Below are 13,857 nucleotides of genomic sequence, written 5' to 3'. Positions count from 1 at the left end.
TTTTATATTTTCTTGTTTACTTATTTATAACTTGTACAACTTTTTTGGCTCCTGCCTGGTCCAGCTTAACAGCTTCGTGAATGCACACAGATGCAGGTCACCAATTGAGTGGAGCTGAATGAGATTTGCGTAAGCCGTTGTCTGGACAATGGCATTAAGTACACGCCCCAAACGGCTGTCACCTGCTCAAACAATTTGCACAGAAACAGTCAGAGAATTAGCCCAAAGCCCAATTAACCAATTGTTTTTTATAATTTTTTTCTTATGCAGAGTGAATAAAATTTTTTTGCTTCAGCCAACAGCTGGTGTTGCTTGGGGCAGCTTAAATAAAAGTATAAATACAATACCAAGCATAAAAATAAATTTTAATGCCAAATTCTCCAGTAGGCTTGTTATTTAACTAGCCTCTTAATTTGTTGACCATAACATACCTTTAGGGGTATACTTCAAATTAAAATTTTAATAAAACTGGATTTGCTGATTTATGTTTTGAGTATATGGTTTTTGAACTCTCACAGATTTATTTGATTCGCATTATAGTCGCTGACATTTTTACAGACTTGTCACTAGCATTTTGAACACTTCACTAAACACGCGATCTATGGTTCGATGGGATCGGGATGCCTTTTAAAGTATTTCTGGGTCTATCTCGATGGACACACAACCACGCCGCGACGCGTTTCAAAACGAACTGCCAACCGCTGGCAGACATCGTAACTCCAGCCTTAAAGTCGGCTATAATCGCTCGGTTATTCACCACGCCCCAAAAACGAACCCACTTGCCGACGGCTTACGAGCCGAGTGGGTCTGTGGACCAGCAGATGAGCGCTGCGAGAAAGTGAAAGGCGTCGTTGAGGCAGGTTAGTGCCCGCTCTCGCACTCTCTCTACTTCTCTTTTTGGAGCCTTCCAGCGATGTTTCTGATTAGACTGGAAGCGCCGGCTTCGCCTCTGATAAGCCAAACTTTGATAGTCCAAAGTAAACTGTTGCATTTAACTTCAGATAATTTTTTTTAAATACTTAAAATTATGAATAACTAAACTAAGCTTTTTAAGGAAAATAATAACGGAAAGACTTATTGAACGAAACATACATATACATTAATGGTCAGAAAGAAATACAATTAAATATGGGCTTTTATTTAATGTCATATAATTGATAATTAATAATTGAACATTCTAATTATTATTTTTAAGCGTTGGTCCTGTAATTAGAGTTGTATTTTTTCATAAAGTTTTCCTTAAGTATGAGTTTTAAATTTAACAAAATTATATTTATTAAAGTTACTGATCGAAAGCCATATAAATACTTACTAAATGCTTATCTAAATAATACAACTTGATAAGTTTTTTATAAATAAAAGGCAAAACAATGGTGTTAAATTCAAAATTACTTGAATTATTAATAGTTGGGTCCATCTTTTATAATATGTGATAAACAAAAAAGTTCTTACCCTTTTTTGTGGCTTTTAATCGGTAACCAAAATTTAAAACATCTCTGAAGTTAAGAAAATTTGTTTTGTATGTTTAAGTTCGCCAATACCATTTGTGAGTAGCTGGGTATCGACTAAAAAAATGTATGTATGTATTATTGACGTCATTTACCAAGTATTTGAAAATATACATTTAGTGCAAGGCTATAATAAAAATATATAAACAAACATGAAGACTTCACTGACTTAAAATCTAACTTTAAAATTTGATTTCACTTAAACCCTTTAAACACCTTTCGATGTTTTCTCTCCGTGTCCTGCACATGCGCAGCGTAAAGGACTCTTCTCACTCAGCTGTTTGGCATTGTTCGGCATTCCGGAGTGGTGAGTTCGGGCTTGTGAAGGCACTGATAAGAATCACTGATAAGAACGCATTACGGATGCAGCTGCTTCCGCCCCAAAAGCAACACGTACCGCATCTTTCACAAAGAGGGTGCAATTGCATAAGCGTTTCATCATCGCAATTTGCGGTCCCCACGGAATGAGGGTGCTTTCTTGAATGGGATGCCGTGGGGAGGCAACCGCAAAATGCGCAACGCTGCAGACACAATTAATGCGCACCGTTTTACAATTAGCGACCTGGCCCAATTATGCAGCTGGCACCCAGTCGCCCCATTAACCCCTTACCAACCCCTTGCCAACCCCACACACTGGCAGCCTCCGCCGTGAATCTTGGTCGTTGTTTTTGTCACTGGGAACGGCTGTTATTAGGAAATTCATGGCCACCGTGAGCGGTTGCAGTTTTCCGTTTTTGTATTTTTCGCCTTGGATGGGGCTGCTTTTTCGGTGACTGGGGCTGCCTTTTAATTACGATAATTACATTGTTGTCGCTCTCATTTGCTGACACCAGCTGGGCGATCGTTGGCGTTGGACAAAAACGGGCCCCTAAATATTCCCCGCTTCATGCGAGCTAATATAAAATGCAAGTAGCACATCCTGGTCCACGTTAGGGCAAACGCAATTATGCTTTTAGCTTTCGAGAAGGGTGAACTACAAATTTAAATTTCAGGCGATTGGATTTGATTTAAATTAATTAAACAAAAAATAGTTCTTATATCAATCTTCATTAACACAAGTTCAAGTGCCATATTTTTATGAAATCCCTACAAACATATCTTTTAAAATAAGAAACCCTTTGATTAATGTTAATAAAATACCAAAAAAATATAAAAGTGCATTATGCCTAAAAATATGCTTACTCCTGGAAAATTTAAATAAGAAGTAATTAGGACTGTCAAAAAAAATTGTTTGTAAATTTCTAACCGCCAGAAAATATGGTTTAAAATCTAATTCTTGTTTTCGAAAACCGAACAAGAAAATGTTAAATTAAAAATTCAATTTTAATTTTAAGTAATTCTTTCTAATTTTTGTAAACACCAATTTTGTCTATACATTCCTAAAAAAAATGCAATCTAAAAAAAATAGTTAAAGTTACTAAGCAATAAGAACCTAATCTTAAATAAAACCCTATTCTGAAACTAAACGTTAGAAATCGTTTTTCTGTGTGTTATAAAATTGATTATTTAGATTACCAAGATTCGGTAGTCTTCGAGTTAGAGATAATAGATTGCTTAACCTGTTGCAACTAATTGGATATTATTCCCCCTCATGCTCAGCACATTGCATATAATTTTGTTTCTACCATCATGGAGGGTGCAAGCAGTCAATGCTTCATGCTCAACATTGAACGACATTCTCATCCGGCGAGGAACTTGCGGCGTACGCCGTAATTGGGTTATGGCATCCGCAATCCGCACATGGAAGCATTTCCGGGGCGAGACGAAGGATTTTGCATACAATAAATGGGAGAGACACTTTGTGACAATGTCGCCCGGAATTTCGTTGGCAAATGCTACAATTAAGACCTTAGATTGCACCCGAACAGCACGCTGCGATGCATCTAAATGCGCATATATGCGATGGCTGTTAGCTGCTAAGGGGAATTTTCCCCCACTTTCCCCCGAATTTTCTATATTTTGTGTTTGGCCCGCTGCCATTTGGACGTGCATGCAACAATTTATGGGGCTGTCAACAATATGGCAACATGTTTTTTGCCCGCCTGCGTCTGGACATGCTAATTGCATGCACCATGTGGAAATATCAAGTAAGTCCTGTGCCTGCTCTACCAGCGATGAAATTTTTACGAAGCGAATAATTTAATGCGCCATAAATTCGCATGTACGCTTGTAAAATTGACAGCGAGTGCGCCATAAATTCTGTAGCATACTTTTGAGCACAAATTTTGAGCGACAAAAACCGCTGACAAAAGCAGCAATGCAAAATGAGCCAACTGAGAATACAGATTTATGTTTTGGTTGTATTAATTATAAAAACGGCAACGCCATGAGAGCTTTGCCAAAGGACTCACCTGAAACTATGACATGAATAATTTCACATTTTAGTTGCAATTGTTGAAATCAGCATGCAGTGAAAATTGTTGCACAACAAAGTAGCAAATGCCAACCGAAAATGTTCACAAACTTTTCTCATTTTACCTAATAATGGTGTTCATATTGTTTCATATTAACTTTTGTTTACCCCATACACTTACACAATGCAAATTGCCGCGAAGCGCAGTATTAATTTCTTTAGCAGCCGCGGCATAACATATAATTTAAATATATTTAAATTGTTTTTTAAGTTTTAAAAATATTTATACATGAGATATGATTTGGAGCAATTGTTATTTAAGCGATTAATTTAGCTTTCTACGAAATGTAAACCATGAATTTATAGTTGCCACAATAGAGATTCGATGCTCGACTAGCAGGATAAGATAAGTGAAGCCCCTTCTCGATTGTTGGAAATTGGTAATTTAATTCGATTCTTGAATGGGAAGCCTTAGTTCATCGGCAGGTGGCCACAAAAATGTCTAATTCCTAATTGTTGAGGCCACGCAAGCTTAATTGCCTAATTGGGCAATCGCACCAATTCAAGTAGCACCCATGAGTATTTAAGTAGAAGGCCCAACATTTTAGGGCCAAGAAATCAGGGAAACATGACAGAGGTCACAGTCAACAGCCTGGAGTTTTTCAGGAGCCATTGGACCACGTGGCGAGTGCTTGGAGTGGCTCAGTTTCGTGTCCAGTCCTGGCGGAATCTCTACCTCTCCTATAGTATTCTGCTGAATCTGATGGTGACCCTGGGCTATCCCTTTCACCTGGGAATGTCGCTCTTTCGCAATCGCACTTTAACCGAGGACATTCTCAACCTGACCACCTTTGCGACCTGCACAGCGTGTTCGGTAAAGTGCCTGCTCTATGCCTATAGAATCAAGGACGTGTTGGAAATGGAGAGACTTTTGAGGCTTTTGGATAAACGGGTCGTGGGTCCGGAACAACGTGAAATCTACGGACAAGTGAGGGTGCAACTCCGGAACGTCCTGTACATCTTCATTAGCATCTACTTGCCCTGCGCCCTCTTCGCCGAGCTCTCCTTTCTGTTCAAGGTGGAACGTGGCCTGATGTATCCCGCCTGGTTTCCCTTCGATTGGCTCAACTCCACCAGGAACTATTACATAGCGAATGTGTACCAGATCGTGGGCATCTCCTTTCAACTGCTGCAGAACTATGTGAGCGATTGCTTTCCGGCTGTGGTGTTGTGTTTGATCTCATCCCATATAAAGATGCTCTACAAGAGATTTGAGGAGGTTGGAATGGATCCGGGCAAAAATCCGGAAAGAGAACTGGAGGCTTGCATCACAGATCACAAGCATCTTTTGAAGTAAGTTATTTACATAATTTTATAATAAATTTTTATAACTTTTAACCACCGACAGACTTTTCCGCCGCGTTGAGGGGTTCATATCTTTACCCATGTTTATACAATTCACGGTGACCGCCCTGAATGTCTGTATAGGCATTGCAGGCTTGGTGTTTTTCGTCACTGAGCCCATGGCCCGAATGTATTTCATTTTCTACTCCTTGGCCATGCCCCTGCAGATCTTTCCGTCCTGCTATTTTGGCACTGACAACGAATACTGGTTTGGACGGCTTCACTACGCGGCTTTCAGCTGCAATTGGCCCACTCAAAACAGGAGCTTCAAAAAGAAAATGATGCTGTTTGTGGAGCAATCATTGAAAAAGAACACTGCCGTAGCTGGTGGCATGATGAGAATCCATATCGACACCTTCTTTTCCACACTGAAAGGTGCCTATTCCCTGTTTACCATCATTATACGGATGAGAAAGTAAATAGAATTTTGTTGTCAATTAAATTAAGTTATATGAGACCAAACTGTTTTTTATTCGCTATTTTAAAGAAATTCGTTAACTCCTTAGTTATAATAATCCACCATGTACGCTTTGAAATTCAGAAATGTACGCCATATCAAGAAATTGCTTAAATTGCTGGATGAGCGAGTTGTGGTTTCCACCGAAGTCACTAATGTTTCAAAACCAGCTATTTATTTATTTAAGAACTTAACGTCCGTTGGACTTCATTTGAAAGACTATGTTGAGTTCTTGTAAGTATATTTTTTTACACATTTTTTAATGAATTTAAAACCCTAGTTATATCTGAATCACACTCTAAAAACTCAATTTTGACTTAGTTTTTTCTCTCAGTAATTTTTTTAAGCAAAAAGTTTAATAAAAGAAAGATTCCCTAAGGAGCTAAACAACGGCAATTTTAGCCGGAAGCCATTTCCCGTTATGGCGGCCTTGCTGCTTCCGTCAATGTTACCAAAAAAAAAGAAGCGGAAATGGACAGAAACGGAAACAGATAAATAGATAAATAGGTATAAAAAGTAATGGCACGATTATTCTGATTGATTTCGTTTTAAAAATAAGCTGGAGTGAGCACACATTTATTTCCTTTTAAATAAATCATTTTATATATTGTTTCGCCATGCGCTAAATTTTTAAGTAAACGTCACGTGTGTTAAGTTGGACGTTTGCTAATTGAATCACTCAACGGAAATTTGCATAAGGCATTTAACGAACAAATCAATTGCTCAACCAGGATAACGAGACTTGAGCCGAATGCCATTGCCCGCTTATTTATTTGCACAAGCGATAAGACATTAAAAGACTTTGCCCCCCGGAATCACCGCCGGAGTCTCAGCCGTAGTCCGTAATGCGCTTAAGTCGGCACAAAGTCCGTGTTGGATCGGCGAAATAAACATTGTAAAACGGAAGCCAAAAAGAGACCCGACCAAACCGATACAATTTATAGCTGGCAAAAACTAAAGAGTATCCTGGGATTGCTCTGTCCCAATGAGCGCGTGTATGGGTGTGACTTTGTATTTCAATCGATTTGATGACCATGTAGCCGGGCATCCAAAGTTGATTTGAATTTATTACCGAACGCATTTACTTCTGTTTGCCGCCTAATTCCCCAAGCCAAGCACGTCCTGTGGTCCCAGTCCCAGTCCCAGTCGCAGTCCCATTTCCTTTTCGGTCCTCACCAGGACATGCTTAATTTTTAATCAAAACAAGCAACAACTCAAACTGCTAAAGCCGTCTTGTTTAAGTTTTCCGCACTGGATCTTTGTACATTTAGCAGACTCAGCTGTTTGCCGTCAGCCGGAAATTGTATTTGGTCACTTGGCTCATTTGGTCGGGAGCTCGTCATCGCCATCATCATGGCCAAAGCTCATCGAGTTCCCCCCATTCACCCATTCAACTGGAGTCTGCAAGTCAGGCAGGCGGTTACTTCAAAAGTCCATTGCACTTGGGAAGGATGATTTAAGTAAGTTGGCCATACTTGTGCACTGCCAAACCGAGAGTTCTCTAACTTAGTTTTAAAACTAAAGAATGATTGGTGGGTAAGTACTAGAACTGACAGAAATATATCTCTAAAATATCTAATTTATTTCAAATTTCATATTTTTCTTATCATGTTTGTTTCGAATTAAATTTTCCTATTTATTTTACTTCTTTTTGTTTTATTTGTGTACTCAAATAGCAATCTGTAATTATTTGATCCACTTAGAACTTGGTTTTAAAAGCAAATTTAAATCATCTAAATTAATCTTGGAACCTAGCCATTTATCGTCAATTTTATGAAATATCGTAAGCCAAAAAAAACTCCATGTCGAAATATAATGGCAAAACCAAAGCAAAATCATAAAAACCGCGTATCAAATAATGTCATCGTCGCATAATCATAAAAATCAATTGTCAAACAATTTCATCATCACAAATATATAAAAATGCTATATTATTTCGCTTCCTTAGGGACTATATCTGATCATTGGATTGGTAAAATGTTTTAGGCGGTTTCTTGCAGTGCCCAACACTCAGCTGAAGTGGCTCATTGGCAACTTCCCCCGGTGGAATGTAATTTGTTGCCAAGCTGAATGTTAATACGGTTGCAACAGCGAGTGGCTGCTGCCTCCGTTACCGTGACAGCCACAAGGATCCAAAGGATAAGGCCGAGAATGAGGAATGCCATGCTGATGAGGATTGCTCTGTACTCGAGCACCAAGTGCTTACATGCATGAGCCTCTCGAACTGCTCAACGGCACACGAACCACAGAATTCAACAGGTGCGGGCAAATATATTTTCAGCCAACCAAAGTTCTTTCAGGTCGATCGACTTTGTATTTAATTAGCAATAACAGAGAAACCAACTGAAAGTAAATCCCAACTACCACCGACCTTAACTCAAAATTAATAGTTTCCACATTCAAGTGGGCAGTCCAAGAAGTTTAACGTTTTCCAAAGTAAATCAAGAGAAAAACGGCTAAGGCGAAAGTTTTGTCAATGGCTTAGCTTGGCCAACTGCCACATGCGACCGAAGAATGGGCAAAAAGGACTTTTGCAGCGCGGTGTACTCAAGTAAATTACAAGCTTTCTTAGTCTGGGCATATTTAACCACAACTATGTTGGCTCAAGTTTTATCCCACACTCAGAGGAAATATTAATTATATCTTGAATGAAAACTTAAAAAGTTCATTCCAAAGAACAGAATTTTTTTTCGCACTAAACGCATTTTAATAAATATTATTCCAAAATAAGTTTTCTCAAAAATTAGATTGTTGAAATTTCTTTTCATTTTAAAGTACGGCAAAATGTATAAGTTAACTTTATTAGGCTTTTAATAATATTTTTTTATAATTATTTGATTATTTGTAGGCTTTGAAGTTTGGTTTTTAATTTTGAAGCAATGGTATTTGTGGCAATTATTCTTCGAGTACACCAAAATCGAGGATGGTGGCAAAAACAGGATCCATATGGTTTCCATATAAAGAGGGAAATTTTACAACCGGCATAAGAAAGTCACTTAACGTGGGCAATGGCACATTAAGTGAGCGATGAGGGGGTGATGTGGCGAGTGAAAGTTAATTTTGGTCGGGCAATGTGAGTCTGGCAAAATGTGCAGAGGCGGAAAACATACAAAATTTGAGGACGCGGATGTTCTGGAGTGAGCGGCAGGCGTCAGTAAAAACATTTTGGCTAAACTATGCCATTAACATACAAAACTTTAACAGCAGCCGTCCTGCGTGTAACTCTACTAGCCCACACTTTCAAGGACCCTGGACCACCCACTCCCCCCTCTGTTTCTCTGCGAAGCACGTAAATACTTGCCAGAAACTTGCACGAATTAACAACAAAAAGTTTGTCCTTCTTGTGTGACGGAAAACTTGGATATAATAACACAGGACTGCCGCTGGCAAGTGACAATAACACAACAGAAACTACACTGCGAGTGGGAGTGCGAGGGGGAAGGCAGGATGGGGAGTGAGCGGGACAGATTGTTGGTAAGCAGGAGTTATGGAAGGTTACTTGGTTTCTGGAAAGGATTCTTTGGGTGGGCCAGTGCCAAATGTCAAGCAATTTGCGGTCTCCTAAGCCAGCTTCCCGTCTCTTTCTCTCGCATCTCTATGACTCTTTCACTTGAACTACCCCTACTCCATCTCCCATACCCTTTGACCATTTAAAGCCCTGGTCTAAAGGCCTTTGGCCAAAGTATTTATAGCTCAAAACTTTATGACTACCAGGGCCATAAAAAGCAAAGTACCCCCTTCGCCTCCAGCATAATTGCCGCTAAAGAGTGTTTGGCGTCCGATGCGGATTGGAGTCCAACTATAACTCATTACGACTAATGAGCGTTATTTGTGCCCCGACGCCCAGCAAATTTCAGTCGCAAGACCAAAGACGAAAGGTCGAAAATTAGTTTGACTTGTGACACAAGCTTGCAAATACACCAAGCCGAGAGGATTTTAACTCTGCCAATGGGATTACGCTTAATTGACAGTGACAACAAGTGACAGAAACTGTCGACTGGGTGCGACAGAGACAGGGGGACATAAAATGAAAGAGAGAGGGTGAGGGAATAGGAAAGCAAAAATTCTTTGACTCTTCTTTTCCTCTTCTTTTTACAGAGTTTTTGAATTTAAATAAAATGTATTACTTAGCATTACAAAATAAATGAGAGAGACGAAGAACTATTAAAATTAAACTCGTTGAGCTTAAGCACTAGTGCATATTTAGTTATCCCTGTTTTTAAGCCCAATATTGTTTTAGAATATGCAAACAACATTGCACTGGGTACATATGGTAAACCAAATTTAACTTAAATAATATGCATCTAAAACAAATAAGAACTTTTTTCCAAAATAATTAAAATTTTTTATTTGCACTCCAGTTATTATTAAACTTTATTTAATTAAAATATTAAATTTACAAATTAGAATTCAATGGCCAGATATTTATTTTTACTATTCCATTTTTTTTATCAGTGTACATAGCTTCCTTGTTTTTATGAGTTTTTAACATTTAACCCAATATTGTTCTAGGCATATCATCATTACATGTTTACATGCTGTTTTCCCTCAAAGTAATTAAAATGTATGCTTCAATTTAAAAGATTAATCTGAAGGTTGCATTTTGTATAGGACCGAAACAATTATACGAATGCTTAACAATTGTTTTTAACACGTAAAGGGCGAAAATCTCGACGCAGTGCGATAAGCGGGGCAGCGAAAAATACTATTGAATTTTGCTGATACAATCGTTAATCTTTGGAAAGAGTGTTTCCGAAGAAACAGCAGGTATTTTAGTTTTGAATTTGCAATCATCCAGAGATAAACCAATACCTATTCGGCCTCGGGACATGGGGATGGAGCTGGGCACCACCTCGTCGAACGACATCCACGATCCAGTTCACGTAGGGCACGACATTTGTAAAGACCGATACATGTCTGCAATTTTGATGCCCGAAGCTGACAACTCCAGCCTGGACGACACGATGAACCCCTCTAATATTTACCATAGCAAACAATGGACCACCGGAGTCGCCACGGCAAACATGCGAATCGTGGCCTGCGGCGCAGATCTGAGACGAATCCATTCGGCCGTAAATGGAGCAATATGAGCGGTCCACATGCGACAAGGTGGCTGTCAATAATCTGTTGCTCCCACGACTGAAGGCTGTTTCACCCCAGCCAGTGGCAGTGAAAGACCTAATTTGCGGCAAGGGATCGTAGTTGGTCAGCACACAGATTGGCTTGATGTAGTCTATAAGAAAGAAAGTAATTCGAGAGAGATCCTTGGTAGACATGCAATTAACTAACCCGTATACTGAACCGGCCTGGCCAATCGAAACAGAGCTATATCATTATGGTGCCCGAATTGCGAGTAACTGGGATGACCTATTTGAGCATCGACATGGATGCCAACAGCATTTGGCAGGCAACCTCTACTGGAGCAATCAATGTTGGTGGATCTATCGAACTCTCCTAGGTAAACTACGCTATAAAAGGAAGACATCTATCATCTATTAGGTTAAAATTTAAAAATCAAAATTACTCACGCAGGGCTATTGGATCTGCAATGAGCAGCAGTAAGCACAAAACCTAACAGTATTTAGGAATTTTTATATTTGTTCTCAAAAGTGCTTATTTCCCTAATAGAGCACTTACGATTTGTTATAAGTGAACCACCACAAAAGATACTGCTCTGTATAAAGGCCATCCATGGGTTTCCGAACATGTCTGCCACCTCACCGCCCACAACTCTGGTCTTCGGATTGCGCGATCCTGAAATGGAAATGCCGCAATTGGGTTCCAGAAATGAAACACTCGATTGTCCATTTCCCAGAGTAAGAAATGAAAGCAATGTAATTACAGCTACGGCGGTCTTCATGCTTAAGTCCGGACTAAGCGATTTGCAGTCCAGAATCTGAGTTTTTAATGCATTGCTTCTTTGGAGATAAGCAGCAGTCCACTCAGCAATGCATTTTCAGGAATTTCATAGTCGTTTAAGTCTTTCCAGGAATATAATCAAGCGTTCATATTTATAATATTATTTGCATAGTTCATCTTACACAGAAAAAAAACAATCACAACATTGAGTTCGAACGGAGAACACTCATATTTTAAACAAATTAGCACGAACATTGTATATTTAAGAATCTTAGTTTAAGAATATAAGAAATAAACTACTTTGTTTTAAGCAACAAAACTTAACCTTTTTTTTATAGTTTTTTAACGCTTAGTACAAATAACTTTTTTAAATAGCTTTTTATTAATTACCAAACTTATTAACTGATTTGAACAAATGGGAAATCATTCATTAACAAAAATATATATCTAGACAATACCTATTTACTAGTTTTTAAAGAAAACATTAAATTAAATGTTGAAATGATAAAAAAGAGAATCGATAGGAACTAGGCTATAAGGCATAGGAAAGCTTTGCTTTGTTTTGTGATGAACAATTTTTCCCCCTACTAAAACCTTTGGGACATACATTTAAATCGAAGTTCGAAGTTCAAAAGTCAGCATGAGTCTACAATGGCGAGTTAAACGATCGGCATAAATCCCTAGCTGAATGAACTGGTTACGAGCAGTCTTGCAGTTGTGTTTAATCACAGGTAACGCGCTGCCGTTTAAATGCAAATGATGCGACTCTGTGCGGCGGCAATAAACGTGGCCAAGAGGCATTTCACCCTACATATGCTGAAAATGTGAATGGAAACGCGAATAAACCGAAAAAACGTGTGTAACCAAGGCAGTGCGAGCCCAGAGAAAGAAAATCATGATGGCAAATTTAAATTGTGTATTGTTAAAAAAAAAAAAAAATTGTAAACGTAATAACAAATATATATTTATAAATTTTAATTTCTTCAAATGTATTTTACTTGACAAATGGGATGATATGACTAAGAAGTACATTTTAAACATTTTGTTTCAGTGCACCTGGGCCCTTGGTACGGCAGGCTCAGTGGGCGTCTGGTTGTTGGGGGCGTGGTCCCGACACGTGCAGGTCTCGATTTGCGAATTTTTCGGCGGGCAGGCGGGGCAATTGAAAATTTAAGTGCCGCCGAATGGCAATGACAATAATGAGCATGATGACGAGTGCTTTGGGGGATGGCAACAATTATGCTGATGATGTGTGTACTACCACCACACCCCAAATGGGCCTGATACGATTGTTTTCTTTCCTTTGAAACAAACAAACAACGGAGGGGGATTTTTTACGGCTTTGGTTGACTGATAACGAGTGATTAAATGTATTTTTAAAAGCGTTTAAATGCGTTTTTCTATTTAATGAGGCGTTTCATTGCTAGCAATTCATCTCTTTTTGCAAATGTTTAATGTACATTCTTTATCTACCCAACGATTTGCCAAATAAGAAAGGTATATAATGGCAGACTCTACAAAAGGTAAAAATATTTTCCTGTTAAGTCAAACGGAAACTAAGTTTACCACATGGTTACAAAGGTCCGAAAACTTGCAAATTCTATTCGACTTTACGTTTTACGACAAAGAAATAATAAAATAAATTTCTTTGCGTTTGTCTGCAATGTTTGAAGTTTGCTTTTTGCAATAGTCTAAATTTACTATACATATATTGTGACCTTTGAATAATGCATTCAATTTATTGAATATACATGGCATTTGATTCATTCGTTTGTTAAATATTTCTGCCAGATTAAGGTTATCATAACCAGTGAGTGCTATTCGCTATGCTCAACCTTATTTTCAGCCATTAAAATTATTCCTAATTTATTATTTATATTCTGTTGCCATTCAAAATCATTTCCCTTTAATCAACATTATCTACACACTCCGAAACTAAGAGTATAAATCTATGGCGACCTTGACATGTTTTGGTTTAGTGACTCGCTCACGTCCGAACAGATAAACATTTGTTAAAATGACATTAAATTACACGAATGTCGGCTGACAAGGGGCAATTTAAAACTAATTTTGCGATCATCAAATGCCACCACAGCCAAGGCACATGAAATAATTGCACAGATGTACAGATAAAAGACGACCTGCGCGAATTCTACAATTCTGAAACACTCTAACCGGGAAAAACATAAAATTTAATATATGACAGCCAAAAATTAGAATAAAGAAATATAAAATTAAGCATGCTTGCTTAGTAAATATTGTAATAGAACAAATTT

General features: G+C 38.4%; 3 protein-coding genes across 5 annotated transcripts in view; 1 reads left to right on the top strand and 2 right to left on the bottom strand.

Annotated features, from left to right (window-relative positions):
* Positions 1-13,857, bottom strand: part of LOC108143461 — a 78,832-nt gene that overhangs the window by 55,549 nt on the left and 9,426 nt on the right. The window contains exon 1 of one of the 3 annotated variants that reach the window (XM_041707305.1): positions 432-758. The exons of 1 other annotated variant lie outside the window; for it this stretch is intronic. The gene's annotated coding sequence lies outside the window, so the exon portion shown is untranslated. Of the gene's footprint in view, positions 1-431; positions 759-13,857 lie in introns of those variants that run through there. One more of the 3 variants, XM_017267895.2, reaches the window with a different exon arrangement.
* LOC108143463 (odorant receptor 59a) lies at positions 4,490-5,684 on the top strand. Its single transcript, XM_017267900.1, has 2 exons — positions 4,490-5,214; positions 5,270-5,684. Exons 1-2 carry the CDS (start codon positions 4,490-4,492, stop codon positions 5,682-5,684), a joined length of 1,140 nt encoding a protein of 379 aa, XP_017123389.1.
* LOC108143464 (melanization protease 1-like) lies at positions 10,148-11,616 on the bottom strand. Its single transcript, XM_017267901.2, has 4 exons — positions 11,360-11,616; positions 11,251-11,293; positions 11,012-11,190; positions 10,148-10,955 (listed from the first exon to the last, which is right to left on the bottom strand). The coding sequence occupies exons 1-4, from the start codon at positions 11,580-11,582 to the stop codon at positions 10,513-10,515; spliced, it is 888 nt and encodes a 295-aa protein (XP_017123390.1). The 5' UTR covers positions 11,583-11,616; the 3' UTR covers positions 10,148-10,512.

The sequence above is a fragment of the Drosophila elegans genome, unplaced genomic scaffold, assembly GCF_018152505.1.
Source record: "Drosophila elegans isolate 14027-0461.03 unplaced genomic scaffold, ASM1815250v1 contig_183, whole genome shotgun sequence".
NCBI lineage: Eukaryota > Metazoa > Arthropoda > Insecta > Diptera > Drosophilidae > Drosophila > Drosophila elegans.
This window is presented reverse-complemented; position numbering and strand designations above follow the sequence as displayed.